The sequence below is a fragment of the Haemorhous mexicanus genome, chromosome 14 (genome assembly GCF_027477595.1).
Source record: "Haemorhous mexicanus isolate bHaeMex1 chromosome 14, bHaeMex1.pri, whole genome shotgun sequence".
NCBI lineage: Eukaryota > Metazoa > Chordata > Aves > Passeriformes > Fringillidae > Haemorhous > Haemorhous mexicanus.
The window spans coordinates 3176925-3193433 of NC_082354.1; the positions used below are offsets into that span (position 1 = coordinate 3176925).

The following is a 16509-nucleotide window of genomic DNA, read 5'->3' on the forward strand; positions in this document are numbered from 1 at the left end:
CCCCGGGCCGGGCCCGCCGCAGGATGCGGCGGCGGGGGCGGCGCGGCGGCTCGGCGGGCGATGCGGGGCCGCGGCCGGGCCCGGGGCCGCCTTTGAGCGCCGCGGGGGGACGGGAGGGGGGCGCGGGCGGGCGGGAGGCCCCCGCCGCAGGTAGGGACGCGGGGGCCGAGCGGCGCGATGGAGGAGGAGGAGGAGGATGGAGGCGGCGGAGGGGAGGCGGGGAGTGAGGCTGCGGCAGGAGGGGGCGGGCGGGGGGGCCGGCCGGGGGGGGCGGCGGGCATGTGGGACCGGCTGCGGGGCAGTCGGGCGGCGGGCGGCGGCCGGAGCGCGGCCGCGATGGCGCAACGCGACGAGAAGGTGCCGGAGGCGGCGGCGGGCGAGAGCGAGCCCGGGGCCGGGGCCGGGGCCGGGGCCGGGGCCGCGGCTGAACGGGGACAGAGCGGGGTCGCCGCGCCCTTCCAGCCCCCCGAGGGCGGCTTCGGCTGGGTGGTGGTCTTCGCCGCCGCCTGGTGCAACGGCTCCATCTTCGGCATCCACAACTCCTTCGGGATCCTCTACATGATGCTGCAGAGCGACCTAGGCGAGGGGGAGAAGGATCCGGCGCTAGAGTTTAAAACAGGTATGGGCTCCGCGGCCCCTTCCCCGGGCCGGGCAGTGAGGGCGGGGGGTGCCCGAGCAGAGCGGGGATGCCCGAGCGGAACGGGGAAAGGTGCGGCGGCGCGGCCGGCGCTGCCTCCCGGAGCTGGAAGCTCCTTCTCGGCTGTGTGGAACCTCGATTGCTCCCTGCCCCCTCTGTCCTCGTAGCCGTAGCTATATTTATCTCCGACAGCATCATGTGTTTCTAAGCTCCGATGTACTCAATTAAAAGTAATTCGGCTGAAAACACGCCCTTAGCTTGTCCTGCCGGTGTGTCTTGGGGTAAAGCAGAGCAGCGCTGGTGAATCAGCTGCTGGGTGTGAGCCACCCCCTCTAGTTTTCTTTATTATTGTTCTATTTTATGGGTTTTTCAAGCTGCCTCGTTGGCCGGGGGTGGCTTCAGGAGAGCATCTGCCCTGCTGCCGCGCTCCCTCCGAGCCGTGTCCATTCAGTGGGACGGCCGGCGCAGGGCAGGGCTGGCAGCGCCACCTGCGCGGTCACTCCGAGGGCAGCGCGGGGTCTCCAGCACTTCACATCCCTGAAAAGCAGGATCCATGGGCTGCACCCAGCTGTGTGTTTTGGTAGGACCGACAGGACCGGCCAGGGTGCAGACTGGGTAGGGTTAATGTGGAGAAAAGGGATGTTCTTTGCTGCCAAGACCCTGCTGTTGAAGTACACTTGGCAGAGGGACACCAGCCTGCCGGCATGGTGGTCCCAGCTGGACACCGGTGTTGGGAGGCCCAGCCTTGTCCCAGGTCCTGCTGTCCCCCTGGAAGATCACATCCATCCTCGTGATGAACACCCGTGGCCCACCTTGCTCTCATCTGCCAGGTGGAGAAGGGCACTTGACGCTGAGGGGACCTGCCTGTGGCGCTGTCCTTACCCTGGGTGGGACGTGGGCAGCAGCCAGGAGCCAGGAGCGTGCTGGGGAGCAATGAGTGCCAGGGCTGTGTGAGGACCTCAGAGCCTTGTTTGGGGACCAGCGCTGCCCGCGCTCCCTCCCCCGGCTGGCGCATGGCCGGCGAGTGCGGTGGGGAGCGCACCAGGATGAAATTCATTACGGGATCCACCACATGTAGAATCCCAAATTAACTCCGTGATACTCTTACCAGGGAAACGACGGGACCGTGTAATTACGGGCACTAACGGAGTGCCACAGCGAGCTGCGGACGTGTGGCCAGTTGTAATTAGGGTGATTGATGGGCTGGGAGTGTGTGTGTGTTGTGTGCGTGCGCATGTGATGCCCAGGAAGCTCATGGTGTAGCTCTCTGTTTCCTGCTGCCTGTGATTGTATCTAGAAAGCCTAAGGCAGGGCTCTAAAGGTAGAAGCGGTAACAAAAGAAATTAAATACTGCAAGTTCTGGTGGTTTAAAGGCTCTGTGCCCAAGACGGAGGTTGTAGGAGTCAGCATCTGCCTCTTGCTCCTGCCATCTATTTATTTAAGGCTATGACCGCACAGAGGCCTCAGAAAGAAAGGCGTGTGGGTGTGCGAGGTGAACCCAGGCTGGGTAATTAAATTGCCTGGCTGACGAATATCTGCATTTTGGTCTGGGCGCTTAATGAAGAGGCCGCTAATAACTGAGGTCGTGGTGCCGAGGCTCCGGCGGCGGTGGCAGATCCATCTGCGGCACCTCCGGGGCTGCAGCTGCACCGGTTGGGGCTGAGGGCAGCGGGGTGCAGCCCGGAGCCCCCCTCCAGCCCTTCCTCCCTCGCTCCCACCCCTCCCCGCTCAGCATTGCATAATTTCCCCGCGGCGCTCGTTTGCGTGCAAACATAATCAGGAAAATATCGGAGCTCCTTTCCAAGCGCTAAGTGATGTGGTCTTCCTGAAAAGACCGGTGCTGTCTGTTTGTCCTCGACGTCACTCTGAGCCCGCCAGCTGCAGGCAACAGCCGGACCCCAGGGAGCCCCTCATCCCCCGCCAACAGGGAGCAGGTTGGGAGGACGAGGATCCGCTCCCCGCTCCAGCAGCGGCATCCAGTATGGCTGTGGGCACGGCTCAGCCTTTTGTCTGCGCTCTTAAACCTCCTCCGGGTCTCAGGGAGGTGGGTTCCTATCAAACAGGGGGTTTGGAGGCAAAATGGGGAGAAATGCTGTCAGCTGGTCAGGCATCCCTTTAAAAATAGGGTTCTGTTTATGCTGAAGCGGGTGCTAGTCGGCACCAAACAATAGCCGCCCCGGCTATAATTATCAAGGTTTATTTCTTGTTTGCATTGGTCACGTTTTCTCGCGTTTGATCTTGAGAAACGCAGGATCCGTGGAGTTCAGGTCTGGGGTCAGGCTTTGAAAACAAACCCTGTGGCAGCAATGCATCGAATGCATAGGCTCCTCTCTTTAAAGAAATATACTGTGCTGCCTATGTCAACAAGCACGGCGGGCTGGGGCGGGCGGGCTGCTGCGACCACCGCGTGCCCCTGCCCCGCGGGACGCCGCGCCGGGGCCTTTGCGAGGCACACTCTGTGCTCTGGGTTTGTTTTCTTGCGGGGGGAGCGGAGGAATGCTGAGACCGGAATAAAAAAAATAATATACATGTGAGCACTCGGCCAGGGGGAAAAAAAAAAATTGCAGCTTTGCTGGAGAGGTGTTGAGTGATGCTTGAGGGTGTTTGCTGGGAGACGAGCGGTGACGTTTGCCTCCGGTTGTACAGGGCTTGTTCCGGTGCTGAGGGATCCACGGATCCGTGGCTGTCCTGCTGCTGGTCCCACAGTGAGGGCTGACACAGCCAAGGGCCAGATGAGCCAGCCCAGCACCCTCATCTTCCTCAGCTCCAAAAGCCCCTTTGAGTGGCAGCACAGTCCTGGCGAGCACTGACTGGGCGTGAACCTTCTTACCTCAGGGTCTGCTCTGCCTCTGCTTGGATGTGCCCCAGCCTCGGAGAGGGGACCACAAGGTGGCCTTGTCCCTGACCAGGGCTGTGCCCCCAGCCAAGGAGCCACCCGAGGGTCCCAGAGGGAGCTCCAGCTACCTGGGCAGAGCCAGGAGAGTGACATTTCTTGGTGCTTCTTGTTGGTCCAAACACATCCTTGGTGCTGTGCCCAAGGTCTGGAAAGCCCCAGTGGAACAGCCTGCGGAGGCACACAGATTTGGGTTTTTTTAAAAAAAAGGTCTATTTATCTTTTTCTTCTCCCCTCCTCTGCTTTGTGTCAATATCCCAGGTATAGATTAACTCTCTTCACTTAATATTTAATGTTTTGGGGCCTGGAAATGGAACTGAAAGCTTTTGGAGAGATGGTCTGAGGAGCTGGTCTGGTTTGGCTGCAGCTCCTCTGAGTGCATCTCTGTGTCCATCAGCATCCCTTGATCTGTGTGCAGGAATCTGGGGAACAGTTCCCCCCCTGCAGCCCAGCCCCAGACAGGGAGCAGAGGCTGCTGGAGCTCCCTGTGCTGAGGGAAGCAGGAATGGAGAATGGACCACAGTCCCTGAGTGACCATATCCTGAGGCCAAGGCAGGGCTGATGTCACCTTTATTCCTGAATTCTCATCTGTTTTGCTGGGGAATTTCTTTGTGCTGATTTCACATCCTTAGGACAGGTGAGCACAGGTGGAAAAGGCTATTTTTACTCCAGCATTGTAATGATGGCTAAGTAAGAGAGAACAAGGGGCTTTTTTTTTTTTTTTTGGAGAAAATAAAGCACTTCATGCTAACAGTCATATGAAAGAGGGGGAGGAGAAGCCCTGCACTTCACTCTGGGCTGAAGAAGATTCTGTGGGTGGGTGAGCGTGTCTGGAGCTTCAGGAGCTGGGAAGAGAAATCTCAATGTAAGGATAAATCACAGAGTGCTTTGGGTTGGAAGGGACCTTAAAAATCACCACATTCTACCCCTGGCATGGGCAGGGACACCTCCCACTGTCCCAGGCTGCTCCAAGCCCCAATCTCCAGCCTGGCCTTGGGCACTGCCAGGGATCCAGGGGCAGCCACAGCTGCTCTGGGCACCCTGCCAGGGAAGAATTTCTAATTCCCAATCTCCCATCCATCCCTGCCCTCTGGCAGTGGGAAGCCATTCCCTGTGTCCTGTCCCTGTCCAGCTCCCTTGAAGCCCCTTTAGAGAAGCGGGAGAATCTCTCCCCTCAGCCTGTTGGCCACACTGCCTTGATTGCAAGAGGTAATCCTGGAAATGATCCCAGCTAAATTGGGATGATGGGGTCATTGTCCATTGCTGGCCTTTTGCAGGCTCCCATCTCCTGAAGGTGACACTGTGGTTGTCACCTTCTTACCCAAATCTGCAGGATTTGGAGCTTTTACCAATTACCAGGGTGCTGTTCTGGCCCCATTTCACAGCTTGATTGGCCAAGGGTGCTGTGGAGCTCAGCATTCCTGGGGCCTTTCCCGTGCCCATCCGGGCTCCCAGCCCTCCTCTAACCCCAAGGAGGGATGCACTGACATGAGCAATATCTACATAGCCCAGATGGGGATGTAAACTCAGCAAAAAGAGATAAAAAAGAGGTTTTTATTACCTTGCTCTGCAAGCTGGGGAGTACAAAGGGCAGCACAGAGCTTTCCCAGATTTACTGGGGGTTTCCCATGGTGGAATGCCAGCGTGCCAGCACCAGGCTCTGCCCCAGCCTCTGTTTTGGGAGCTGGAGTTTGTGACTACAGAGAAGCAGGGGGGAGTTTCAGAGGAACTGGGGTTTTGCCTGAGCTGATTGCAAGGTGCTGTGTGAGATAAAGCAGCCTGAAAAGCAAACAAAGCCCAGTCATGTTGTTAAACCTGGTTCTTGGGGCTGTCGGGAGCGATTAAGGTTATTAGGAGGCCGGAGTGCTGTTTCTAAGGGAGGTTCTTGTTTTTCAAGACTGCAGGGGCCCTCTCAGCCAGCACATTTGCCATTTTAGTGGTTTTTAATTTACTTTTAAGTGTCCTCCACCGGCCAGCCAAGAAGATGTAAGGCTGTATTTCCTGGTGGCCATTGTCCTTGAGCGGTGGCAGCTGCTGTGACCTCGCTGTGGCCTATGAAGAAGTAGGACATGGGGTTGTGCAGTTGGCTTGGAGTTTTTTTGGTCCTTTTAGCTGCAACTAAATGAGCAAAACCACCTCCACTTTGTGGGGTTTGGATCATAGGTCAAATTTTGAAGGTGCTGAGTTGCAAATCCATCACTGAGACTGCGCTGGGTGCAGGAGGAGGATGAGGAGGAGGAGGAGGGATTGGAGGGTGAAGGGGTTAGTGCTGCTGATCACAGGGCTGGGATGGATGTGGTGGCATCAAGTGACACTGGGGTGTGATGCAGAGCAAGGCAAAGGAACCATTTCATTTCCTGTTTCGGGGAGAAATCCACACGTTTGACAAGTCACCCTTTAATTTCCTTAAAACTCCTCAGGAGCTGGAAGCTGCCCATCAGCTGGGATGGTTCTCATCCAACTCTTTAAACCAGACCTAACCCATCAGGCTGGGCCAAACCCTGGAGCTGGGAGGTGCTGCTGACCTCGCTGGCAGTGCCCAGGGGCTGGCTGGGCATGGCTCCCGTGGGCCTTGTCACCTGCCCTGGGTGACAGCCCCTCTGGCTCTCTCCCTGCTTATCCAGAGCCTCCAGACACGTCTGTCCCAGGGATTATCCCACTTATGAGGCAGCACTGTCAATCACCCCATCCCACCAGCATCAGTCTTCCAAAAGACCTGGTGGTGTGATGGGGACCACCAGGATCGGTGCATGTGGAGCTGAATTCCCTTTAGGGCAGTTTGGGGAAGGAGGAATTACCTGGGTTTCACCTCCCAGGGCTGAGTTTTGCACCCCATGGTGCAGATGGGGGAAATTCCCTGGGGGGCAGCAATCCAGTCCCGCTCCTGCCGTGCTGACAGGGAGGGGACCCCAGTGCTGCTGTGCCTGGCAGGATTTGGCACCATCTGGATACGAGCCCAGAGCAGCCTCTTGAGTTTTATCCCACTCACTCCTGGGCACCTCAGCCAGCGTGGCACATGCTGTGGCCGGATGAAGTGACATGTGGCTGTTGGGGACATCGGCAGCATTTGGGTTGATGCCACGGGCACTTCCAAAGCTGTGCCCCCTCTCTGGAATCAAATGAGGCTCTACCCTGGCTCCACAATCAGGGAATAGTTTGGAAAAGGCCTCTAAGATCACCGAGTCCAACCACACTGGTGTTCTGCCCACTGCTGGCTGCTCTTCGGGTGCCATACAGAATTTTCTGGCACGTCACCAAATACCTCGGGCTCTCCCACTCACTTTTTTTGAAATGATCACCCTGCAGGGGCTTCTTATGAGCAGGTCAGAGCACGGAGGAGGATGCCAGAATTTCCCAGCTGAGACAGAGGCCACGCACCCACATCTTGCAGCCGGTGTTTTCCCTGAGGAATCGCTTTTCCCCAGATCTCCACAACCTCGAGCCTGTGCATCCCATGGCATCACCATGGCAATGGGCAGCAAGAGGACTGGACAGCAGTCCAGCACGTGTGCCAATATGCTGCTGCACCCATGGCAGCAGGGATTTGCTGGGTTTTCCCTTTCTCTTCCTCGGAGGATTGATTATTCCCTATGGCCAGGGAAGGAGATGCTGCCCTTTGGCGTTCAGCCCTGGGGATAAAGGGCTGGTGGAGAGGCGTGTGCCAGGCTGGCCATGGCCGGGGGCCGTGCCCAGCCGTCCCGCCGGGCGGTGCCGTGCCCGGAGCGCTCGGTTCTCCGCGGGCCCTTTGGGCGCATCCAGCCCGAGACAGTTGGGGCGGTTGCAAAACCCGCATGACGTGCGCTGGGAATTGCTGCAACACGCTCGCAGGCGAGAGCCATCCCAGCCTCTCCCGGCACCTCGCACAACAGGTCCTGCCAGCTCGGGGCCGCGGGACGCGGCGCTGCCCGCACGCCCTGCCCGCTGCGCCGCCCGCCCGCGGCTCCCTCCGGCCGCTCCTGCGCTGCCCCGGCCTCCCTCGGTACAGCCCGCGGGCAGGGCGGCACGGCCCTGCATTCCAGCCGCACGTTTGCAGCGTTTTTCCCCCGCCCTTACCCTTTCAGGTGTAGATCCCTGAGAAATTACCTGATGCTTGCCCCGTGTCCCCAGCACATCCTTCGAGAGCTAGAGCGGGGTGAAACACGGGGGAAAACCCCCGGGAAGAGCTGCCGGGTCACAGCTCTGAGCTGGAACTCACCTCGGGCATCCTTGGCAGCTGCGCCATGCCGTGCCGTGCCGTGTCACGCCGGCCTCTGTGCGAGGAGCAGCCCAGAGTGCTCTGAGCAGCCTCCGGGCCCCGTGTGGGATCACCGAGAGGACACAGCGGCAGGAGGGCGGCCCCAGCTCCCCTTTGCACGCCCCAGTGTAGCTCCCCCTCGGGGCTATCCCGCACCTCCATCTCCGCCGGGCACAGGCAGAGGAGCACCGCACCCCACGGAGCTCCCGGAGCTGAGTCCCTGTGCAGCACCCAGAGCCGGGTGGGGAGGGTGTTTTGGGGTCAGTTTTGGGGTCAGCGCTGCCAGCAGCATGGTTCCGGGAGAATCTGGTCTGCAAAACCTCACACTGGAGGAGACGAGCTCACGGAACCCTGCTGCTCGGCATCTTTGGGATTTTTTGGCTCTGAGTTTGGATTTGGCAGCTCATGATGGGTTTTGCTTGCCTTGCCGAGGCTGGGTTGGACGGGGCTTTGAGCGAGCTGGTCCAGTGAAGGTGTCCCTGCCCATGGCAGGGGGGTGGGACCTGGATCTTTGCAGTGCCTTCCAACCTGAGCCATTGCAGGATTCCCTGCAGAGCTGCTGTCTCTCGGGGCGGGCAGCCCCAGCTCTGCCGGGCTCAGGCACTCGCTGCATGGGCTGACTTGTTGGGCTTTGCCCCGGGCAAACACCGGAGCCCTGCTCAAGGAGGAGAAACAACCCTACCACAGTGCCTGCAGCCAAGGAACCTGCTCTGAGCACCCACCCACCACCCCCTCCTGGGGACCAGCTGAGCTGGGGACCCCAGGGCACCTGGCCACCCTACCCAGTGGCATCCCCAAAGGCCCCTTTCTTGGTCATCTCACACCAGGCACCAAAACAAAGCTTTTGTTTCAAGATCTTGGCCTTAATTTGTCCTCCCGCAGATCCTGTGTGTAAAAGGGAGGTAAAATCCTTCCCCCTTGGGGGGATGTAGGTTTTTGCCAGGGAGCCAGAGGGGGTTTTTGGGCAAAACCTGTGCAAAGCAGGGGGAGCTCAGTGAGGTGGGAATAAACCTGGAGCCCAGCGAGGTGGGAATCACATCTAAGGCAGCTCCTTCAGTGAGGATTGCACCTCCCGTGCTACGTCTGATTCGAGTCCGATGGAAAGTATCATCTGTGATTAAAGATTGACGGTAATTACATAATGGGTATGCACCAGATGATGCCCAGACAAGCTCCCTCCTGGGATTTCCCAACTTTTGGAGTGTTTGCAATCATCCTAAAGAGCTACTTTCTACCAAGGTGGGGGGGCAGGTAATTATTGCTTTTACAGCAGCACCCGGCACAAGGCTCAGCAGTGGCACAGTGGTCACCAGAGCCAGGCTGTGGCCACCCTGCCTGCCCTGACAGCTCTGGGGCACGTTCAGGCACAAGACATGCATCCCCCCAGCCTTGCAATGGCAATAAAAACATAAAATAAAGGAGAACAAAAAAATAAGGGCGTAAGCTGCTTTTTGGGTCTGCTGGCAAGGCGAGCAGAGCAGTTGCAGCCGTGTGCTTACGCCGTGACCGGTGACGAAAAGGCAACGTCAGGATGTTCTTGATGGTGGGCCAGCTCTTAATCCACGTATTTCAGCAAAACCCAGTTTGTTTCTTAAGATTTGTAGGAGAGGGGACAGCTGGGGGTGTGGGGAGCTTGTCTGGGATTAAATTTGCCTGAGAGCCAAGCACGCCAAGCTCGCCGGCCCGGGGAGAGCTTGATTAAAGTCAACGCAGAAGCGTTTCCAACAAAATAATACGGGGTTTCTAAACGGGATATTTTCATTCTGGGCCCAGAATGCCTCCTTTTCCCTCTCCGGTGTCAGCTTTAATGAAACGAAATGAGATCTCCAAGAAAAACAAATTGGAGCTCTTAAAAGGCGCTGGGGAGATAAAAATCAGTAACAGTGTTGCTGGTAACACCTTGGGTTATTAAAAGGGAAAGAATGCTAACGATGCAAATCGCCTCGGCCTTTCTTGTGGTTGCTTCCCGGCGGGAGCGTGCCCACCCTGCCAGGGGGGCACGGGCACGGTGCCCCTCGCTGTGGCCCCTGGGCTGGGCTGCAGGGGCATGAAGGCTTTGCCCTTCACTGGCCATGGGATGGGGCACGTTTGGGAAATGCTCACACAGGGAGGATTCTGGAGTTTTCATTCCCAAGGTTCTGGTGGCAGCTCCCAGGGTCAGGGGTGGTGTTGAGGGCAAGTAGTAAAAAGCTTGGAGGAATGGCAAGGAGCAGGTTTCAGGGGACACTAGACTTTAAAACAGCTGAAATCGGGGCTGGTGACGTTGGGAATATGCCACAGCCCCTCCGAGCTCCTTTAGAGGTGATGAACATGAGAATGGAAATAGCAACTTGGGCTTTTTATGGCCTGAGAGCAGCCAGGTGTGGCTTTGCTCCTCATGCCAAGGCATAAGGCAGGAAAACTGGGGTCACTTCCTCTAAATCCAATGCTCCAGTCCCACTGGTGCAGCTGGACCCACACTGGAGGGCTGGTCTCACAGTGCCATGACCCCTGGCAGGCTCTCCCAGCTGCCTGGCCTCGTGCTGCTCCCCAGGATCCTGGAGCAGGGGTGTGGGAAGGGCTGGGGGTGTCGCTGGGGATGTGGTTTTGTCCCTCCACGCTCTGCTCCTGCCTCCCCACAGCCAGAGAGGACTCAGAGCTGCTCCTTCTGTTCATGTGCTCCCATCCTGGCCAGGGCTGACCCTGTCCTGCCTGGGGCTGGGCATGGCAGTGGGCAGGGCACAGGCACAGGGGTGATGCTGCTGCCCCAGGTTCAGGGGGAGGAAGCTGCTGTAGGGTCCTGTCTGTCCATCTGTCCAGGAGAGGAGAATCCTTTCATACAGGGTGGCTTTAAAAGGCCCAGGGTGATGAATTCAAGGCCAGTTCCTGTTCTGCTGCTGTGCCCAGCAGCATCAGATAAGGCAATTACAGCTTTATCACTTAATTGCAGAGTACAATAATAGGAGTGGTATCAGGATAGGCCGTTGCCAAGGAGGGAATATCAGCGTTGTTGGGTTTTATATTTGTTTTTTTCAATATAAACTCATTGGATCCTCAGCACTGCTGGGGGTTTGAGGTCTTTGTGAGCCTCCTCCTGCCTGTTCCCCACCATTCCCCTACCCAGGGGGAAATTCAGCATTAAATAAAAGCTGTGCTGACTGTCCTGATGCCAGGGAAGCATCTCCAGAGTCGGTGAGAACCCAGCCTGGGAGGGGAAGGGGTGAGGACTGACAAGGATGTTGTCAACAACTTCGTGGACAGCTTTTCCCTTGCACCTTGGGAATGAGATTTCCATCCCTTGCAGGTTTTTCCTGTCCTGCTCAGCAGGTGTGGGGTGCACACTCATGGCTGCAAGAGGGCATGGGGCTAATGCTGGGGGTCTGGGTGCCCTTGGGGGGACAGCTGGGAATGAACCCTAAAGCCCTTTGCACCAGGCTTTCCCACTCTCAGTGTCACGTGCAAAATGCTCCATCACCGCCCTGGAACCCAGATGGGAAAATGAAAATTTTATATTTGGCAACTCTTCCACAGCCTGCTGGGGTGGTGTGGGAGAGGTGAGAGACGTTGGCTGCCATACCCAGAGCTCTGCTTGTCTCTGACTCACATGGTCCCATTTTCCACTCCCCCTGTGGAGCCATCAAGGAGGCTGAGCACTCCCAGTGTCAGGATTTGGGGCATTTCCCCACCCAGACTGGCCTGGCTGGTGCTTTTCTGCCTTGAAACTGGGGATTTTCAAGACCCAGGATGGGTTTCTCACCAAGAACTGAAGTTTTGCCTCGCTTGTCCTGATGTCTGCAGGGTCAGGTGATAAAAACTCAGGTGATACAGGGGTAAGGGATAGTGTCACAGGCTTTTAACTGGGAGAGCTGAAACTCCCTTGGGACCTGCATTTAGGAGAGGACCTTTATTAAGGGAGATTGATATAAAATCCAACGTGTTGCCCAAAGCTAAGAAATCATGGCAGGTTTTTTAAAAGCTGTTAAACTCTGCCCTGCTTCAGTTCATCAACCAAAGCATGAACCAAGGAGCCCGAGAGGAGGCACTTCAGGTCCTGCTCTGACCCCTGTGCCTGGCTGTTAACTCCTGCTGGCCCATCCTAATCTCCATCTGGAGATAAGATTAGCCCCAGCCTGGCTTGCAGAGCTGCTTTGCTTCCCTTGGGACAGCATCCTCCCAACCCCAGGGTTCCCAGCCCCACCATCTGCAGCCTCCCCCTCCACAGTTTGTGTTCCACTGACCTCATAAACAAAAATGACGCAAAACAAAACCCCACAAAAAACAATTTTTACAGCAGGCTGAGTTTTCCTACTCCACAAAGGCGGTTGTTTAGATTTTTACTGCCGGATGAAGAAGGAGGACAGAGATAAAAAACAACCCTGAAAGCTGCTGGGGAGATGATGCAAGGCAGAGCAGCGTGGAGAGCCGTGTCTCTGAGGGCTTTAATGTTTCCCCTGCTTCCGAGTCAGGACGCAGCTATTGCAAAATGCCAGGCTGACTGCAGCCCCTGGCCACGTGCTGACACTTTCTGCAGCAGATAACTCCTGCTTTATCACCCTCCTGGCCGGGCCAGAGCCCCCCCTGAGTGCTGGAGGAGGGCAGGATGCTGGGGAAGCAGCAGGTTCTTGGCCAAGTTCCCCATTAGTCAGGGTGACGAGTTGTTCTCCTTTCCCATTTTCTTATGAATGAATCAGTTTTGGCTGGGCCCGATGGTCAGACTGGTTCAACAAGGAGCAGCTGGTATCACTCTCATTAGCAGAGGAGACAAAAACCAGCAAACCAGCCTCTCCCTGGCTCTGCAAGCTCCTGTGATCCCGACAGGCCTGGGGCTGACAGTGGCACTGCCGGGCTCGGCTCCTCCATCACCCCCTTCCCCCCCTCCTCTGGGCCTCTCCTGGCTCCTGAAGCTCCAGGGACACTTCAGAACCAGTGTGGATGCTCCCAGGGCCCTGCATCCCGAGCCTTCTGCTCTCCAGGTGCATCACTGCTGCAGCAGGAGGGTTTTTAGGGGACAGTTTCAGCTCCAGGTTGCCCATGGTTGCTGTTGGGAGCACAGCTGGGCTCTGTTTGCTGTTCCAGTCCTTGGCCAGTGGAAAATTCTTGACATTTTGCTACAACTTCAGCTGGAGCAGCTGGGATTTGGGATTTTGGGGCACAGGGGCAGTGGTGATGTGTGGCTGCCTGTGCTCAGCCCTGTTGTGAGGATCTGCCGTGGTGTCGCTGCTCTTCCCTTCACTGTTGGCACCCAGCAGCCCTGTGTGTAATGCCACCGCACACGTGTGTGCCAGCTCCCTTGGGCAGGATTGCCCCGTGCCAGGGCCACTGCAGAGGCTGAGGAAGGTGATGATGCCTCAGGAGCAGCGTCCTGGTGCTGTCACAGAGCAGGGCAGGCTGGTGTCCTCCAGCACATCCCCATGGATCTCTGCTGGGGACAGCACAGGGGTTGGACCCACGCCACACTTGGGGTGGAATGCCTTTGCATTTCAGGGCTGGAATGGCCCCTCACATCCCTGCACACCCCAAAATCCTGGCAGGCTCAGCTCCACGCTGCTGAGTCCTCTCAGTGCCTGCTGTTCCCTGTGCCCCTGAGCACGGATGGGTGAAGTGGGAGCTCAGGCAGTTGAGAACAGGACTGGGGGCTGTGGGGTGTGCTCCCTCCAGCAATCCCACCCTTGGCACCTGCAGGACAGGATGAGTCTTGTAGGGACAGGGGTAATTTTGTGGGGACAGAGTGGTTTTGATTGCCACCACAAAAAGCCAAATTTCCATGGGGAGGAAGAGGAGGCTCCCTGGCCCCAGAGATGGGATGTAAGGTTTTTAACCCTGACTGGCAGGACCAAACCTCCCCCAGTAACTGACAGAAGCCTTCATTAACCTGCCCTGTTGTTTATTCCCATTTCAAAGCCCTTGATACAGCAAAAAGTGAAGGCTTTTCCTCAGGAAAGCACATTAATGTTTCACCTGCCTTCAGAGCCCTTTGCCACCGGGGCACCTGGAGTGGCTGGGGCTGTCCCCAGTTCCCCTCGCTCTGTTAAACATTGTGTGGCTCCAAGGGAGCCCTGCCTGTGGCTGTCGTGTGGGCTCAAGCCTCGGGGGCCTGCTTTTTAATTTATATGCAGATGTGAGTGTGTGCACAGATCCACACAGGCATATTTATGTCTGTGGATCGCAGATCCCCATCCCAGGGGCAGCTGCAGGGCTCAGGGTGGGCTCCCAGGATGGGGATGGGAAGCAGGGGCTCATCCTGCTGTGACCCCTGCCCCTCCTGCCTGCAGCCCAAAGGGCAGGGCTGGCCCTTCCCCAAAGCCACCCAGTGTCTGAAAAACTTTCAAATGAGAGCAGGTCAGCCAAAAGTGACAGCCCGTTGGCAAAGGGGTGTAACCTGCTCCTTGCTGGGCTAAAAAAAAAAAAAAAAAAGTAATTAGATAAAATACTGCTGGTTTTCACTTTCCTTTAGCGGTCAGATTTGCTTAATGACAGCTTGATCTATTTTTCTGAGATATCCAGTTGTTTTCAAATGCTGTCTTTATTGTAAGGAAGCTCCAAGAGATTAAAATCACATGGATATTTTACCCTTCTCTTGCCCTCTGGGTGTCTGGTTCAGCGATGTGTTGTGATCTTTTTCCTGGTCCCTAGGCTCCAGAAGCACTATCCAAAGGAGCTGCTCTGTGCTGCAGACACTCTCCAGCGTTGGGACAAGAAATAATTTCCTGATGGCCATCAGAGGAAGGGCCCAGATGTTCCAGCACGGAGCTGTTTTGTCCCACAGATGCTGTGTCAGCCCAGGATGACTCCTGTGCCTGCCCCAGGGCTCTGCTCAGCCTGCTTAAAAAAGGCTTTTCTTCATTTATTTCGATTGTTGGAGATATTCTCTCAGTGGAGGAGGCTCTCCAGCGTGGTCAGCCATCACCTCGTGTCCCTTGTGCCGTGGGAGGGCTGGGGCTGAGGTGGAAGAGGCCATGGAGAGAGGTGTTACCTCCTTTGTGAGTGAACCCTGGGGGCAAAACAACATAAAAGCCACCTGGCCCAGGCTGGGGAGGGGCCTCTCCTCAGAGAGCACCTGGAGCAGCCACCACGATTTTCCCTTTCATATTTCCAGCCCCCTGCATCGTTGGGTATTGGGCAGGCTTTGTTTTCGGGGAAATTTGGGCTGCGTTGGGTGGAAGCAAATAAGTACCATGACTGAAATGTTTTGGTAATATTGGGGTGGGTGGCTCTGCCCAGGTGCCACAGGGGAGGAATCCCAGCCCTCTCCACTTCAGGGTTTTTGCTCCAGTGGAGCTGAGGCTGAAGTTGCCACAGTATTTTTTGCTCTGGAGCATGGAGGGCTCTGGGGGGTGGCTGTGGCTCTGGAGATGATGCTGCAGGGCAGAGCCAGCAGGGAAAAACACAGGGATGATTTCTTTCAGCCTTGCTCATCCTGGGGATGCCCCAGCCTTGGCTGATGGGTGTTTGGGAGGTTTGGCTCTTCCTACACTATCCCCATCCCCATCCCCACCACACAGGACAATAGAATCACGGAATATCCCAAGTTAGAAGGGACCCTCAAGGATCATCCAGTCCCACTCCTGGTCCTGCACAGACACCCCAACAATCCCACCCTGGGCATCCCTGGTGCCCTGGAATGGTGTTCAAACACTCCTGGAGCTCAGGCAGCCTCGGGCATTCCATTCTTTGGGCAGTTCCCAGCACCCTCTGAGGGAAGAACCTTTCCTGATGTCCAGCCTGACCCTGCCCTGACACAATTTCATGTCATCTCCATCCCCATCCCCACCCCCACACAATGAGAAAGGATTGGGCTGACTGGGAGATGTGGAGGAGAGGAGGGAGAGTATGCAGTGCTGAAACCTGGGCTGGGGTTGTTCCTGCTAGAGCACAGAAGCATCACTGTCTTCAGCTCCCTCAAAAGTTGCAAAACCCGGGGTAATTAACTGTGTTCTCTGTCCAGTGAGGGGCAGGGTGCAAAGTGATGCTTGGAAATTTTGCAGCAGGGAAGGTGTTAGTTGGGAGAAATACTTGGAGTTCAAGCTGGCCCTTGTCTAGGGGATGGTACAGATATATATATATTAATATATATATATATTAAACACCCTGTAGGGATTGAAAAGACCTGTTGATGAGGCACTTGGGGACATGGTTTAGTGGTGGGCTGGGCAGTGCTGGGTTAGCAGTAGAACTCAATGGTTTCAGAGGGCTTTTTTGGCCTAAACAACTCCATAATTCTATGATTCCAAGACTGGACATGTCCACCACCAGAGGGTTTGGAGGAAAGCTGTGCAGAAATCTGCCAGGACTGGGAGAAGGCCACAGATGTCCTGCAGTGGCAATTATTTGTCTAAAACCAGTGCCTGGGCGGGTGAGGAGCTGTGGCCAGGTCTCCTGGGTTTGGTGTCCAGCCTGCTGGGACCAAATGCTCCCCTTAATGCTCAGGGCTGGCAAAGGGCTGGAAGTATTTTTCTTTCTGAGTGTCCCTTAATTAGCTGAAAGGGAAGGCTGTCAAGTACCCAGCTGGGAAGGAAAAAGATCTTCGTGAGCCTGTGACCAGCCCAACATTTCGCCTCCATTTATTTTCCCTGACTTCTTTGTTTTCCCCTTTGAAAAAAAGGGTGTTTTTCTCTTTCCTTTCATTTAACTGCTATTTATTTGCTGGTAAGTGGAAGGAATTCAGCTGGGATCAGCCTGGCTCCTGCCAGGGACTGGAGTTGAAAAGTTTCCATGGGGGAGATGTAAGAGCAGAGCAGGGAGGTTGTTGTTCAGCCGCCGCCGGCC

The 16509-nt window shown here is 56.4% G+C and overlaps 1 protein-coding gene across 1 annotated transcript in view; it reads left to right on the forward strand.

Moving 5' to 3' along the window:
- Positions 1-279: 279 nt before the first annotated feature.
- The window catches only part of SLC16A2 (solute carrier family 16 member 2), a 40355-nt gene continuing 24125 nt past the window's right edge, over positions 280-16509 (forward strand). Inside the window, exon 1 of the mRNA XM_059859011.1 lies at positions 280-619. Coding sequence (XP_059714994.1) covers positions 280-619 — 340 coding nt within the window. The remainder of the gene's footprint in view (positions 620-16509) is intronic.